Consider the following 17,661-nt stretch of genomic DNA (forward strand, 5'->3'; position numbering starts at 1 on the left):
CTGAGTGTCTGCTCAAACCACTGCTTGGGATATGCAGCACCATTTACAACAAGAAGTTTTAATTCAAGAACAAAGAGCAAAAGAAAAGTTAGCAAAGCCCCAGAGACTCTCAACTTCCTAGGATTCCAGATCTGCAGGATAGGTCCTTAAGTAAACATCAACCATTTGCACTCTAATTAGGCTTCCCCTAATGCTCCCCCTATGCTCCAAAGTGTTAGTATAGTGTCCTATGGTTATGCTCTTTTAAATTTTGATGGGTGCTGGCACACTCCAATAAATACTGAGAATGAATGAGCCATGATTGAAATGTTCCACCATCATAATGGCAGATGGAAGGAAAGGGGGCTTTTAAACAGGCCAATTCCTCTGGCCGAGGTCGAACTTTGAAGCTACCCTACCCATTTAACAGAACAACGCATGTCATTTATCCTGACAAATCTTCTCATGTAAGTCATTCTTCTTACTAAAGATCATTACTCAGCACAGCTTTTCAGCACTTTTTTTGCGCTTTTCCCAGTCATATTCTCAAGCATCCTTATGTTCTCTCCCACAAGACAGATACTCAGGGGATAAATAAAAACCAAGATCAAGAGCAGGCAGTTTGCTACCTTACGACAAGAAAAAGAGAAATAAAATAAAAAGAGAATTAAACGACCATGTTATAAGCCTCTACAACATGAAAGATAGCTGTACTTTGAGAATAAGAAAGAGTGTCAGGCAGAAAGAAAGGTCAGTAGCTTTGTTTTGGCCTTGTCGTGAGATACCAAGCCAAGATATGAAATGGAAAGGACCTATATCAAAACCAGAAAAGATTCACCAGCACCAGTATAGAATCACATAAAATTAGAATATATTTTGGTTTCTTGCATCCCATTCTGTCCCTTGTTTTACCAAACTTAATTTAATACCTTTCTCCTATGGTGGCCAGTTGCCCAATGAGAGATAAACAAAAAAAGACTCGTAAAAGTTATAGATGCAGACCATAGAAAAATAGATGTTTCATTTCAGAAATCTTTCTCAAGACTTCAACTCCACCTCTTTAGCTTGCACAGGGCTGCAGTAAGTTGCTTCTTAGATTTGCTTCTTAGATTTCAGAAAGGATGTTTTAATCAAAACACCATGGAAACAGCTACATTCAATAAGGAATACCAGTACAGTCAGCTGTTTCCCATGTATTTGGCCAGTGAGAGTTTAGTTCCCAAGGCAAATATAGGGATGGGGGGCTATGATGTGAGTGGAAAGGGTTACTGCCCATCCTTACAGTCTCAGTCTTGACAAGTCCCTTCCCAAACTGCTATTTTAACAAACAAAATTAAAAAATGGAAGCACAAACGACCTGCATTTAGTGTCATGGTGATGCAAACATGATCACATGAATGAAAAATGAATGATCACATGAATGAAAAAATGGAAGCACAAATGACCTGCATTTAGTGTCATGGTGATGCAAACATGATCACATGATGCAAACATCATCACGCTGTACAAGAACAAAGGCGACAGGGGTGACTGCAACAACTACCGTGGCATCTCTCTCCTTAGCATTGTAGGAAAGTTGTTTGCCCGAGTTGCACTAAAGAGGCTCCAGGTACTTGCAGAGAGCGTTTATCCAGAATCACAGTGTGGATTCCGAGCCAACAGGTCCACCACTGATATGGTATTCTCCCTTAGACAACTGCAGGAGAAATGCAGGGAACAACGACAGCCACTCTTTATAGCCTTCATAGATCTCACGAAGGCTTTCGACCTGGTCAGCAGGGATGGCCTCTTCAAGATTCTCCCCAAGATTGGATGTCTACCCAGGCTCCTCAGCATCATCAGATCCTTCCACAAGGACATGAAGGGCACTGTTGTCTTTGATGGCTCCACATCACATCCCTTTGACATCCGAAGAGGCGTGAAGCTGGGCTGTGTTCTTGCACCAACCTTGTTTGGGATCTTCTTCGCTGTCCTGCTGAAGCAGGCCTTTGGAACTACAACAGAGGGCATCTATCTCCGGACCAGATCAGATGGAAAGCTCTTCAACCTCTCCAGACTGAGAGCAAAGTCCAAAGTCCAGCTGAAATGTCTGCGTGACTTCCTCTTTGCCGACGATGCAGCTATCACTACCCACTCTGCCAAAGATCTCCAGCAGCTCATGGATCGTTTTAGCAAGGCCTGCCAAGATTTTGGACTGACAATCAGCCTGAAGAAAACACAGGTCATGGTTCAGGATGTGGACTTACCTCCCTGCATTACAATCTCTGCGCATGAACTGGAGGTTGTCCATGACTTTGTGTACCTTGGCTCAACGATCTCCGACACTCTTTCTCTCGATACCGAGCTAAACAAACGCATCGGTAAAGCAGCTACCACGTTTTCCAGACTCACAAAGAGAGTCTGGTCCAACAAGAAGCTGACGGAACATACCAAGATCCAGGTCTACAGAGCTTGCGTCCTGAGTACACTTCTGTACTGCAGCGAGTCATGGACTCTTCACTCACAACAGGAGAGGAAACTGAATGCTTTCCACATGCGCTGCCTCCGACGTATTCTCGGCATCACCTGGCAGGACAAAGTTTCAAACAACACGGTCCTGGAATGTGCTGGAATCCCTAGCATGTATGCACTACTGAAACAGAGACGCCTGCGTTGGCTCGGTCATGTCGTGAGAATGGATGATGGCCGGATCCCAAAGGATCTCTTCTATGGAGAACTCGTGCAAGGAAAGCGCCCTACAGGTAGACCACAGCTGCGATACAAGGACATCTGCAAGAGGGATCTGAAGGCCTTAGGAGTGGACCTCAACAAGTGGGAAACCCTGGCCTCTGAGCGGCCCGCTTGGAGGCAGGCTGTGCAACATGGCCTTTCCCAGTTTGAAGAGACACTTGGCCAACAGTCTGAGGCTAAGAGGCAAAGAAGGAAGGCCCATAGCCAGGGAGACAGGCCAGGGACAGACTGCACTTGCACCCAGTGTGGAAGGGATTGTCACTCCCGAATCGGCCTTTTCAGCCACACTAGACGCTGTTCCAGAACCACCTTTCAGAGCGCGATACCATAGTCTTTCGAGACTGAAGGTTGCCAACTAGAGTGTCATGGTGTAGTTTGGCTATAAAGGGTGGCTTCTCCAAACAGCCTGAACTAGAAACCTGCATTTGAATGATAGTCCATTGGGTTTGATTTCCAGAGTGCAAGCATAATCCTTTCAGTGCTCCAAGAATCAAATTACAAACCTATAGTTTCATAACTTCACCATAAGAAGTTACATCACATTTAAAGTGGGTGCTTCTCTTTTATTTAGCAGAGGGAGAGTAACTGGCCCTTTTCACCCTAGCTGTGTCATTTCCAAGTGGTTGTCTGCTGGTGTTCTTTTGCATCTTTTTAGATTGTGAGCCCTTCTGGGACAGGGAGGCATTCGTTATTTAATTTCTTTTGCAAACTGCTTTGTGAACTTTTTGTTGAAAAGTGGTATATAAATACTGTTGATAAGGAGAAGGAGGAGAAGAAGACATAAAACTAAAAGAGCTCCTGTCAGGAAAACAGATATATTTCTTTCAGATCAAATAATGGATTTTCCAGACAATTAAAATACTTGCATTTTACCCTTATAGCCCAATCCAATCTAAATCCCTGTGCAGTGACGCAACAGCACTGGCATGGACTACATTGCAGCCTGTGGGGAAGTTTTGGCTGCTGGAGGTCCCCTCAGAATAAGGGGACATTTGTCCCCTTGCCACAGGGTAAGCCCCAGCACCCACAATGGGTCAACTCGGGCCTGTGCCAGCAATATCACTCGTGCAAGTCTGTTAATTTGTGCAGGCAGATCAGGCCTGGAAAGGGTACCAGGATTTAGCACATGCTGGTGCCACTGTTTCTGCCCTCTGGGCTTGATTCACCCACCCCACCCCACCCCCTCCCCTTTCCACCCTCCCCCTACCCCATTCACAGCCCTCTCTCCACCCCACCCCTGCACTGGACTTAGTTGCTCTGGCAGACCTCTCTTGCTCTGCCAGCACCAGTAGGAAGGCTCCAGCCTTCCCACTGGCACACCTGGGTATAATGCTGCTGCAAAGCGCTTTACAATGCTTTCTGGCCGCATGCACTGATGGAACATGTGTTTCACCAAGCAGACTGAACAGCCTCTGGAAACTGAGTCTGGGTCCCCTTTGATCAATTCACTTACCTCAGGGTGCCCTACTTCTACATCCTGTTTTGCATGACACCTACCAGTTGCAACTGACCTAGCAAAAAGACTAAGCCCAGTTGAATAGTCTGAAGTGGGTGAAAAAAGTACTCCAACTATGTGCCAGTCAGACAAGGGTCAAAGAACTTCCACTCAGCACGCCCCCTCCCCCAAGTGGTGGCCAGCAAATATTCCTGGGCAGGTGAGGGGGACCACTCTGATCACTGGCACACACTAAGGAACAACAGCAGCCTACACCCCTGGCAGTTTCCCAAAATTCCACTTCTGTGGCCCTTTAACCTAAGAGCTTGTCCATTTTCTAGCCTTTTGGGAGGAGAAAGGGACAAAGTCCTGCCCACCCACCAAAAACCTTGGAAGATGGACATATGCACATGCACATCTTAAAAAAAAAACAACTCATTGGTCACTGAGGGATATAGCATAAGCAACATGACTGAACTGCTTCCTATGGAAACGATAGGTCACCCAAGAACTTTGGAGAGTTTGTGTATCTTCAAAACATCTCATAAAACTAGCTTTCAAGTGCAGAGTTTTGAAATTTGGAAAAATTACAAATTATGCATTAGAGCAAGAAAAAACTTGTTCTAGCAATTCCAGCAAGGAAATAGGTATGGTTGCAAGATATGCTGAAGTATCAGGTGCAGAGCAAACTCATACCAACAGCTAGCACACCTGTGGAAATAATGGGTACTGAACTTCTGTTTTCTGCAGCCTCTCTCTTGGACAGAACTGCCTGCCTCACTAAGCTGCACATTCAGATTGCCATCACCAGCAGGACCAAGCCCAGCCACCTGGCTTTGTCTGACCAGAGTCCAGCATCCAAAGGTTAGACCAGGCTGCCTCACTAAGCATGCAATCTGCCTTTGTTTTAGCACACTGCGTTAGGTGGAAATTGCAACTGCAAATCCCAGCATAAAGTTGCTTTTTGACAAAGCGCCTTCATTATAAGAGGCTCCCCTGTGCGTGGCACTGTTAAAATTATTATTTGTTAAGTACTGACAATGTGCTCTGCGCTATATGAGAATCTAATACAGAGATAGACCCTTCCCTGGAGAGCGAGCTATCACAACGAGAGGTACACAGAATGACAATTTGTATGACCTGGAAAATAGAGGTGCTCAGATCTTTTGAAATTGTTCTGTCTTGTATATAAAGTAAATAATCTTTTACTTTCAAGCATCGGACTAACTTATTAAATGTCACAATGTGCTCTAGCTCCATTAAATGCGCCAGCCTTAAACTCCTTGTCTCTGCACATCACTGTAGTGAAGTGTGCATTATCCCTAATAATGAAATAAAGCAACAATAAAGAAGGCCCAGTAAGACTGTTATGTTCTGAAGCCTTTTGAACAGGACTGTGTAGCCTTGCACTCTAATTCAGTATTACACAATCAGGCTCAAGATAACAGCCCCATGCCCTAAGTTAACGCTTCAGAACCATCATGTTGTCCAACCCACCTCCCATTTTCACTGACCATCACTGGGTTAATCCCACCTGCTGTATTTCAATTTGCATGCTGCTGTCTGTGCATGTATGGCTACCACCATGTTTGATTGTACTTGTGATTGACCTTTCTTTTTTCATTGTGCTTCTGCATACATGTGCAAAATATAACAAAGAAACACGGCAGCAGGCACTTTGGGCCTCTGGTAGCATCCTCCTTTCCAGGTTCATGGTGTGTACCAAAACTCAGTTCCAAGAGTCTCCATCAATAATCAGTTCAAACAGATCAATATAAATTTTACTAAAGTTCTAAGGGTTGCCAATAAACATATCATAATAAGCATTAAAGGTAAATTGATTTCTTACCAATATTAGTTTATCATACAGTGAGATTGATTAAGTTCAAAGACTAGCAGGTATAGTGTGAAATGTATGAATTCAATAAGTAGAAATAACAGGAAAATTACTAGACTTCTAATAGTAATTGTTAAATTTGAATTAACAGGATCAAAATTCCTAATTTAGAGTAAAAGAACAAATATTCTCTCGGTTTGGCCAGAATCAAGATCAAATACAATTACTGGCTCCAGTGCTCAGAGTGAAACTGACTTTTTTTTTAATCCAGGAAGTCAGTTTACAGAAGAGACAGTCTGACTCTTCCTCCAGTTGGTTGGTGTATGTCTGTTGCTAGTTGCCTATTCATTTTCAGTATTTTTTTTTAATTGTGTTGAATGTTTTTCATTTTTATATGGCAGTTATGATGTTTTGCTTTTTCTCACTATTAGTGAGCAATCTCAAAATGCCTTCAGCAAGAAAGATAGCATAAAAATTTCTTCAAATAAACAAAAATAAACAGATAAAATAATCACTCTTTAAGGGAAAATCTCACACTTTTAGCATATTAAAGATTAAACCACAATAACTGCCCCCAAACAAACCCAAACAAGATTTGAGATGCTGCCTCTGAGACCTTCAGAGATGAGAAACTATTCTGAATCCTAACATGATTGAAATGAGCTTCAGAGCCAACAAATGGGATACCAGAGGCCATCAGCAGAAATAAAGTCTGCATCCAACAAGAATGTCTCTTCCAGGAGCATAACAGGTTGGTCTAAAAGGCTTTTTTGTGCCTGTGTGGCTCATAGGCTTCCTAAGGAATCCCAAATGGAGCAAGGACTGCTACACTCTATGACAATACAGCATACTTGTGTATGTTGGCATCATTTGCAATCTTTATCCTACCGCAGACACTCGCCTATAAGTCGACCCCACAGATAAGCCGAGGGCAGGTTTTGAGCCAACAATCATGAAATTTTCTATGACCCTTGGATAAGTCGGGGGTTAAACTTAGGGGGGTGTCTGACTATAGTTTTGTCTGATTTTACCCAAGGCCAGATCCTGAAAAATAACCTACCACTAATTGTTACCTAAGAACTATAGCCTCTAATTTATTAAAAACATAGTAAAAGATCATAAGATACATTTTTATTCTTTTTAAATTCTGGTCTTCACCACCTTTTTGTAAACACTATCAGAGTAAGTGCACTGTAAACAACATACCAGTAAATCAGTGGTTCCCAACCTGGTATTCATGTACTCCCAGAGACACTCAACAGGACCTTTGGGGTACTTGAAAAAGAATGAAATAATAGCAGAAAAAGGCAGGTTGAACTCCAGAATGCCTTGCAAGGCAGGAATGCCTTGCAAGGACCAGCAAGGCAGGAAGGGAGGTAGCTAGTTGGCTTTGAAAGCCCCACCAACAGCTAGTTTTTGGTCATCAATTTATCTATGAACCAGTGATTATTATTATTAATTATTATTAACCATATTTATATACCGCTTTTCAACTAAAAGTTCACAAAGCGGTTTACAGAGAAAAATCAAATAACTAAATGGCTCCCTGTCCCAAAAGGGCTCACAATCTAAAAAGATGCAAATGAATACCAGCAGACAGCCACTAGAACAGACAGCGCTGGGGTGAGGTGGGCCAGTTACTCTCCCCCTGCTGAAAAAAGGAGTACCCACTTGAAAAAGTGCCTCTTACCCAATTAGCAGGGGTATGATTGAAAACCAGCACAGTAAAAAAGCTGAAGCATAATATGTAATCAATCACCCAGAATCTCTCAGCACACTTCTGGTGCAGAACAGTGCAAAGGCAGAGTCTTCTGTTCCTCAAACAGATAAAAAGAGAAAACACTGTGATGAATACATGAAGTCTGGGTTTTCATAGAGAAGAAATGAGGGCTTGTATTATTACAAATATTTTGCTAATATGAAGGGTACAATTATTATTGCCAAGGGATATGCAAGTGAAAAAGGTTGGCAACCACTGCAGGAGAACCATGAATCAAATCCATCTTTAAGGTGTCTGGTGTGTTAAGCCAGAAGTTCTACATACAATATACAACCCATAACACATAACTGAGAGTGTGCAATTCAATTCACAGCAGAGAGATGCAGCTGCATATATTTGCAATCCTTTTTACTCAGAAGTAGACCCACTGCTTTCCATGGGTGTTATTCTTAAGTAATGCTGCATTGAATTGTAGCCTGGGAATTGTTGCTTGACCTCTGCCAAATGCAAAGCCTTTGCAAAAGGGAATCGGGTTGCAGCAGCAAAAGGGAATGGAGGGGAATAAAAGGTTAACTTTGGCTGAAACGTCCCAGGAAAGTAACTATAGCAACTAACCAGCTGCCTGCCTAAGCTTAGCTGAGAAAGAACCTGTTCAGAGTTGAAAGGCTTTGCCCTCTGATTGACCCGGAGATAAGGCGAAGTGAGAACTGGAGCTTGATTACTTGGCAAAAATTTCACTTACTATACCTGAGTATCTACGGTAATTTGCATTGTTCCCTCTCTCAAGAATTAGTTTGATTTAAAGAAGCACGGATAGGTAGGCAGAAGGTATATATTACTTTAGCACAATAAAGATAGAGGGAAAGGGACTACATAGCAACTGACCAAAGAAACATCTTGCACTTGCCCCTCTGGTTTCCAGCCAGAAGAGACAGCCAGGATGCCTTTTGTGCAAATATGACATGTGGTTTATAAAATAATGAACAAAGCCCACTGCAAAATCCAAACAAGACCTGTTTCTTTGATTTAAACCAGACTAATCTTATGAATTCTTATGGCTAGCAACTGGCGTAAATCCAAACATTCTGGCTTAACTGAAATGTAAGAATCAAGTGTAAGATGTTTACAGTTCCTGATTCCATGTCTGATTCACAGATCCATGCTCTCTCTCTCTCTCTTTCTCTCTCTCTCTCTCACACACACACACACGCACGCACACATACACATAACCCTCTGCCTATAAAACAGCACAAAAAATCACTTTGATCTAATATATTTGATACCATTTTTCTCCTCCGTTATATCCTTTACAATCCCCATACATGTGCAATAGTCCTTTTGTCCCAAACCTTGCTCCAACAGAGTTTCATAATATTCTAGTATATTTGATACCATTTTTCTCCTCCCTGCTATATCCTTTACAATCCCCATACATGCTCAATAGTCCTTTTGTCCCAAACCTTGCTCCAACAGAGTTTCATAATATTCTAGTATATTTGATACCATTTTTCTCCTCCCTGTTATATCCTTTACAATCCCCATACATGCGCAATAGTCCTTTTGTCCCACACCTTGCTCCAACAGAGTTTCATAATATTCTAGTATTATTATGACAACTTGATGAAGGTCTTTGTACAACACAAGCAGCTGATGACATTCCCCTGCAGTTCCAGCCTGGAGAGTCCTCCAATTTATGATACTTATTTGTACAAAGTGAAAAAGCTGAAAGCCCACTCTTCTGAATTGTTGCCCTATAAAATCTACAATACCTACTAACGACTACAAGATTTTATTCTTGTTATAGCCCTATTCAGAACACCGAGCCTAAGAATTCCAAGGGGAAGCAGCAGGCTTTCTTAGCTCTCAATCATGTACAACATCTGACTTTAAAATGAGGGCCAAACTGCGCAACTGACTTCTCGGCTCTGTAAAATGGGAAAAGAAAGGCCCTGCCCTCAGTTGCAGCCTGTTTGGAAAACAGCAACTCCCATTCTCCAAGGGGAGGGCAATGTAATCTCAGTCTAAATTGAGCATAAACATTCCTGTATTCACATTGCAGGCTCATGGTTTGATAGCTAGCGTTTGCTGTTTAAGATGCTGGACAGGGTGCTTTTCTTACCTGGCGGACATCTAGCCGGTAACTAAGGATGGGGTCAACAGCATCAGGTTCCTTCTGTGTCCACTGCAAGATATAGGAGTAGTTCTTGGATTGCTTCCTGGTGGGATTAGGGGTATCATAGTAAAACTCTGGGTTGTAAGCTTTAGCTGAGAAGTGGAAAGGGTGAGGAGGTAGGGAGGAAAGAAGGGAGAGAAAATGGGGAAGAAATTTGTTACAACATAAGGTGGTGAGGTCCACAAGAATCCAAGCCCCCAACTCATCAAATGCTTGTTTTATGAGGGCCACAGATATCTATCACATGATTGCTTTATTTGTATTTTAACCATTTACATATCATGAGTTGTCATAATTTCCACTATCTAGACTTCTGGGTGGAAAAGAGAGGAACCTGACAGAGAACCACGCAAAATAAGTATGCATTTAGATCTGAAGCTGAATTCACTTTGATCTTGCTCCTGCAAGATCACATGGCCAGTATGTGGAAAAGAAAGGGTAGTGACTTTGCCATAAGATACTTGTGGCTCTCTTGTGGTATACTGCTCATCTCGAAGTCGAAATCTTTCTTTTTGACATAACCAGTTATTCAAAAACAATTAGGACATCAAACACAGAAGAATCTGACCTCAGCTGTGGAAATAAACAGTGAAAAAGGAAGAGTAGACAACCGCTATAGAGGAACACAGAAGTACTACTGGGAGGAAATTGGATGGTTTTACCTGAATGTCAGGAACTTTTTCTTTTTGTCATTGCTCAAGTAAATCTCACGTGTCTGCTGAATTAAAAATGGGGATGCAGAAATAGTGCTAGGTAAATCTAACTATCCTGTCATTTCAACTATCTCAAGGCTAATTCACACATAAGGCAACAGAAGCATTTGCTACTGGTCCACTGCATATCTCTCAGCAAACACTTTTTTTTCTCTCTGAGAAGGGATGCACGTCTGTAAAAACAGGGGGAATGCAGTGGAAATATGTGGAGAAGCCAGAACTGTGTGTCTACATGTTTGCAGACAGGTATATAATTTCCAATGTGATGACTGTACATAACTGGAGACCAGTGGTGGAAACTACCCTGAATATCATGTGTGTAACAAACTCACAAATCTCTGGGTAAGTACTGCATAGTAAGCAACTCCTATTCCACAGTTGCTCTTTGCACCCATGAGTGCTGGAATGTCTACTTCATTAGAGGCCAACCTGCAACATGAGCGCTATCAGTGGCACAGGCAACTGGGATTTCCCGCACTTCTGGACAGGAGTAGGAGGGCCTATTATACACATTATAGTCCAGCTTTTTATCTTGCCAATCTTCAGTGCAGCACCCCCATTCCTTAGCTCAACAGGTGAGGGACAAAGCTACCCCAATGCTCAAATGAGCAGCTTAAATAAAAGAGATTGCACATTATGTGCTATTCTTTCCAAAAAGATTGGCTGCCATTACTCTAGGGTAATAAAAGTACCACAGTACCACAAGAAAATAATTCAATCTCTGGATTCAAAGAAATGTTAGTGCTTGTTTACGGTAGCTTGTTAGGTTAAGAGCATGTCATTGGCAATTGCCAGAAGCAGGCAACTTTGGATATGCCTTTGTACACAGTGCCTAGCAACTTGTATTAAAAAAACAAATGCAATCCCCCCATCACAACTTTAGATGTGCTAGAAGTATATCCAAAGCAGACTTGAATCTATTTTTCAGGGGCAAGTAACTAAATATGAAAGATTGTGAATGGCAGGCATGTGATGGGGTTGATGGAATTGTCCACAATTCCTGCAATTCAATTTTATTTCCATATCAGCCATGGGCCATAACAGGAATGCAAAATGCACTACAGAAAATGGTAATTGAAACCATATGTTTAAACATTATTGCAGTGGGCAAGAGATAAACCAAATAATTAGTTTTCATTGTCCACAGTTAGGCTGGGGGGATGGAATTTTCAAATGTATGAAGTGAGAACATAAAGAAGAAACTGTGCCCTAAAAGCAAAAGAAGAGCATGAGGAGTTGTGCATATTAAGAAGGACCATATCAATTGAAATTGTTGAGCAATGGTTAGAGCTATCCCTGTACGGTGGAATATATTTTATGGAAGGTTTTAAGGAGAAACTGTGTGAATCTACCCAGGATCATTTGAATCTAGGATGCGTCGGAGGCAGCGCATGTGAAAAGCGTTCAGTTTCCTCTCCTGTTGTGAGCGAAGAGTCCATGACTCACTGCAGTACAGAAGTGTACTCAAGACACAAGCTCTGTAGACCTGGATCTTGGTATGTTCTGTCAGCCGACGCATCCTCGGCATCACCTGGCAGGACAAAGTTCCAAACAACACAGTCCTGGAACAAGCTGGAATCCCTAGCATGTATCACTGCCGAAACAGAAACGCCTGCGTTGGCTTGGTCATGTCGTGAGAATGGGCGATGGCCAGATCCCAAAGGATCTCCTCTATGGAGAACTCATGCAGGGAAAGCATCATACAGGTAGACCACAGCTGCAATACAAGGACATCTGCAAGAGGGATCTGAAGGCCTTAGGAATGGACCTCAACAGATGGGAAACCTTGGCCTCTGAGTGTCCCACTTGGAGGCAGGCTGTGCAGCATGGCCTTTCCCAGTTTGAAGAGACACTTGGCCAACAGACTGAGGCAAAGAAGCAAGGCCCGTAGCCAGGGAGACACACCAGGGACAGACTACATTTGCTCCCAGTGTGGAAGGGATTATCACTCCCAATTGGCCTCTTCAGCCACAACAGACACTGTTCCAGAACCACTTTTCAGAGCGTGATACCATAGTCTCCCGAGACTGAAGGATGCCAATGATGATGGATTTGAATCTAATATCCAGGGTCATTTAAATCTAAGACCCATACCAAATTTTAAATACATTCATGTGTTACATCCATTAGTGCCAACCCATGCAACATAAATGACCACACACTCCAATCTAGGTGTTTCTTTGTGACAAAAGCTGCTCTTGGGTCTCCTCTGGCATTGGTAGCATGTCCACATGAATCTCAGCAGATGGGAGTTTCCCCCTGAGGAAACTCACTTTTCACATCTTCCATTTGTGACAAGTAAAAGTCCTGCTCCTGCCAATGGTGGGAGGATTCACATGATTTTTGCTTAGCCTGTTTGTTCATTGTTGCAGCTTTCACAAAGAGCTGACTTGCTCACATGATCTTCAGTCACTTCTTGGGGCTTGATACTGAGCAAGTGTGCATAGCATTGGGCCCCAAAGCAGGCATGTGGGAATGATAATCCAAGATGCTGCCCTTCACACCCATACCCAGAAAAGCAGACAAAGAGATTTCAATTTCAAACATAATTATATACGAATACATACCTATACACACTTTCCTGGAAGTAAGCCCCATTGAACACAATGGGAAGGCAGCTTGTCCCTGGTGGAACAAGCATTCTGCCAGTTAACTGCCTTACAGCAGTCATAAACAGCACTTCAACAATGCACAGAGGTGCATGCTGCTGGAGTGCCAGGCAGGAAGGCCGGAGTCTTCCTGTGAGTACTGCGGTTCCCCCTGAAGCCACAAAAGCAGGTAAGGTGGTGAGGAAGGTCGGACGGGATGGGGGAGGGCAGAATAGTGGGAGAGGGCAGAATGAGGCAGCGGATGGGCAGATTGGGTTCAGGAAGGGGGCAGGTTTGGCAGTAGCAGTGGCCACTGAATCCTAGCCCCATTAATCCTCTCGAACCTGAGAAACCAAAAGATGGCTTTCAGATCTGAAAAAATGAATGGTATATACGGAAGACATCTTTAGATCCTGATCTATTCCATGGTCTGCCTGTAGTAAAATATTCCAACATCTCAACTCCATTGCTCAGAATACAGACTACTTTTTTGCTAAGATTTGCACAATGAAAAGTCACTTCAAAGACATAACTGGAAGGAACCTGACAGCACAATCCTCTGCGTGTCTACTCAGAAGCAAGCCCTTCTGCAGTCCAAGACATCCTGCTTTCTGCTTTTCCTCATTCCCAGTGTCCCCTGTTCCCATTATGTTTCATCCCACTCCAATTACAGGCTCAGCCATTCTTTCCAGTTATAATTAAATGGAAATGATTTAATGCTTATTTTTATTAACTCAGAATAGTAATATTGATGTTTATTTCTGAGTCTTTTTCTTATTATTTTTATTGACTTAAATTTTTGTGTATTGCAGAGGTTCAGAACCACCTTGGAGACTAATTGTTGCTTATTCAACTTGTATTGACTATGAAGTCAAGTTTCATAACAGATTCAGACATAAAATCAGAACAGGTAATTGTTGTCTTGCATAATTTCCAATTTTTTTAATTAATTGATTCCCAAGATGGAAGAGCCTATCTCCTGTGATTTAATAATAAACTACATTAAGATACTTTCTAAACTTCCTCTATATTTAAGAATCCCCTGAAGTATTTTCCCAACTGTCTTGGGGCACAGGAAGGCTCTGATGATTACTGAGCTATACAGCTCAACTCACGTGCATTAGCCTTTCAGTATATGGGGAACTATACGCAAAAAATTGATATTGACAGGAATGCAGCTGCATAAGAGCAGCAACAGTTCCTAGGAGGCGGAAAGGACTAATATATTAGGCTTGTGCATAACATACACATTAATTTCTCATGGAGAGAAGAGAGGCAGATATGTTTCTTGAGTGTAAATGCTACACACATACACAAGGATTTAAGTTCAAAAGGGGCTATCCTTGACTAGCATTATCTGACATAGCAAAAGCTTGAGAGAAAGCCACCAGGGCTTAAATGGTGACTGGCTAACGCTGGCCGAGTTACTTAATATTAATTGCAAGTGGCAACAGCATCTAAAAATCAGCTGAGAGATGCTAGTGTCTATAATAAATAAACTGAGAACGCAAGAAGTGGTCTCCAGTATTTCAGTTTTCTCTGAATTTGGGTTCAAAAATGAATTTTGGACCTTCTAAATTCTGCCCTGTGGCTGCAGCATAAAACTGGAAGTGTTAGTATAAGGAGTGAGACACTTCAGTTGATCTTGATGAGAAAGGTGAGCTGAACTGCAAAGTACAGTGAGAGGCATGATGGTCAAATACAACTGGGACTGGATTCAGGGCCCAAACCTATTCAACTTTCCAGCACCGGTGCAGCTGCAGTGCAGCCCCAAGGTAAGGGAACAAATGTTCCCATAACCATCTTAGGGATAGCAGCTACTGCCTTTATATTTTATCAACTATTTGTTGACTTTATGCACATGGAGATCTATTAAAAAAAAAAAGGTGTGGACTATTTATAGGTCTTACCAGACACCTGGAAGAGACAAGTTGCCACTCCAACATCATTGGAGATGCTACATTCGTAGACGCCACTTGTGTCCCGGCTCACACTGTCCACCTTGTACTCAGAGTAGTCCTGCTGCTCTGTTGGAGGCACTGTCAGTAGACTCCCATTGAATCGCCAGACTGCGGTGGCCACCTTTGTGGGACTCCCCTTTAGCATGGTGCATCGAAGAGTGACACTGCGTCCCAGGGCTTGCCGAATATCCTGGGAAACTGGCTCCACCACTGGGGGGACTAGAAGACAGATAAAAAAAACAAAAAAGGAAAGAGAAAGAAAGTTATCAACAAGAATGGAAGTACCCAGTGCAGTTCTGTAGCTCACCATGGCCCAAGGCAGATGACAGCAATTTCATCTACAGACAGAATGATTGCCATCCCCTAAGGGCACACAGTTTGAGCTTAGAAGGATTTAAGGAAACAAAAGAGAACAAAACAGAAGTAATACTCAAAGAAACACTACTTCTTAGCCTTAACATTTTGTTGTCCCTGTTGCTCCCCTCAGTTGTGGACCTACCATAGACGTCTAGGGGGCAAATGCCCCAGGAGCGAGCCTCTAAGACACTGCGGATGCCTCTCTGAGGCTTCCGACAGGGTCGGAAACTGTGCTTTGGGTTTCCAGGAAGCACAGTTTATAGCGTCGGGGAACTTCAGAGAGGCTTCCCTGACGTGGGCTCAGGTCTTGCGAGGCTCCGTGAGCCTCAGGTGAGTGGGGGGGGGGCAGATTTGCGCAAGGGGGTGGCAACAGCCCGCAGGGAGGGTGCTATTGCAGACCTTTGCCCCGGGCACAGAGCTAGGGAGGTCTGCCACTGGCTCCCCTTCATGCCAAACTCACTAACACACAAAAAATGAAATTCCATTCATATAGATCAAATCTGCAGAACACAAAATGTAAATAGATGCAGAAAATCTGGAAGTTACCTACTTTTAGACAGCATGTCTGCTAAATAAACTGCAAGAAGAAAAACCCAATCATAGATGATAAATGAAAATCCCCCTCCCATCCCTGGCAGCAATGCGAACCTGGGGATCATTTTAATGCAATCCGCCCACCCCAGCAAATACTTATGTGGTTCCCTCCTCCTAAGAAAGACTTCGGGAACCACTGCCCTAGGCTTTTATCTACCTGGTTGGTCTCATTAGGCCCCATCCACCTCACAGGGAGAGGACCCCTCCCCTTTCAGGCTGGCCTTGTTGTGCCAGAAGCCCAGCCTCCTATGTTCAGCCCAGCCTATGTTCAGGAAGTGTGTTGTCAGGACTCCCAGGAATGATGGACAACAGCCAGTCAGTTTGTCATGGGGGTCAGTTCCTAGTAGTCTGGTGCTGGACAAGCTGATCCTGCAGAGATGTTCTTATATGTCTGAGGTATTCAATCTGTGTGTCCTGCCTCCCTAGGGAGGCGTGGCTAGCCTCCAGGGCCCTCACCAGGCATCTGAGGGAGAGAGGTGGCCGCAGCTGCTCTGCTCAGCTGCAGGTGCTGCCTCCTGACTTGCTGCTTTTCCAAGGCTGAGAATGAGGTGGGTGGGGCAGCGTGAGGTGGGGAGCGTGTGGGAAACATGGGGGGAGGTAGGAGAGAAGGTTGGCTGGGCAGCTCAGAGCTCGCTCCTGGCAGGCTTCAAACTGGGAGGGAAGCCTGACCTAGAGAGAGCAGCGAACCGCTCTCCTCCGCTTGGGAAAGAAGGAGCCCAGCCTGCTCTTGGGGACTGCATCCCTCTGTCTTGCCTGGGGGGAATAGGGGTGGCATCTGCATGTTCGGGTGTATGTGTGTGAGCAGCCCCCATCTACTTTGGGGGTGAGTTGTAATCTTGCTGGCTGTTGCTGCAATCCTATCCACACTTTCCTGGGAGTAAGTTCCATTGACTCAAATGCGACTTACTTCTGAGTAGACCTAGATAGGTTTGGGGTCTGTGTCAGCTTAACAAGGATCCTCACCTTTCTCTTCCCCCCCCTTCAAAAAAGAAAAAAAAAGCCACTCTTGATGGTTTTGTCTCCAAAAATTGATTAAAAAATAAAAACACCCATGCCTTCTCAGTCACCCGCCTTTTTCCTCCTGTCTCCTTTTGTGGGGGGGGGGGGGAGAGGGGGTTACTTCCCATGTTAGCTGCTATTATAAGACAAAAGGCACAATCCTAGCTAGGTCTACTCAGAAGTAAGTCCTATTTTGTTCAATGGGACTTACTCTCAGGTAAGTGTGGTTAGGATTGCAGCCTCAGAGTGCTGGCAGTTTTGTTTTTTTTGTTTGTTTGTTTCTAGTGTATAATTATAACACCTTCATCCCCATTTGGGGGGTAACTGAGGTGAGGTGCTGTAATGGGGAGCCATGGTCAATGGCTACAAGGATCAGGGGAGGCTTAAGCCGGAAAAGTTCGAGAACCACTGTTATATGTAATAGAAAAAAACTGTACCTGCTAAATTGCAGCTTGCCATACAGATTGTGAAAACACAGGAGTGTGAAGTGGCAAAAGAAAAGATAGGAGTTTTGTCACTAATTTTTTTTGCTAAAAAGGAACCTGCTTTTCTTTTCCCCCTCCATACCAAAGACA

General features: G+C 43.5%; 1 protein-coding gene across 1 annotated transcript in view; it reads right to left on the minus strand.

Annotated features, from left to right (window-relative positions):
* MDGA1 (MAM domain containing glycosylphosphatidylinositol anchor 1) overlaps nt 1-17,661 on the minus strand; it is a 284,044-nt gene that overhangs the window by 90,205 nt on the left and 176,178 nt on the right. Inside the window, exons 9-10 of the mRNA XM_066611613.1 lie at nt 15,086-15,355; nt 9,821-9,966 (exon numbers count right to left, since the gene is read on the minus strand). Coding sequence (XP_066467710.1) covers nt 9,821-9,966; nt 15,086-15,355 — 416 coding nt within the window. The remainder of the gene's footprint in view (nt 1-9,820; nt 9,967-15,085; nt 15,356-17,661) is intronic.

Source organism: Tiliqua scincoides, chromosome 1 (genome assembly GCF_035046505.1).
Source record: "Tiliqua scincoides isolate rTilSci1 chromosome 1, rTilSci1.hap2, whole genome shotgun sequence".
Taxonomy (NCBI): Eukaryota; Metazoa; Chordata; class Lepidosauria; order Squamata; family Scincidae; genus Tiliqua; species Tiliqua scincoides.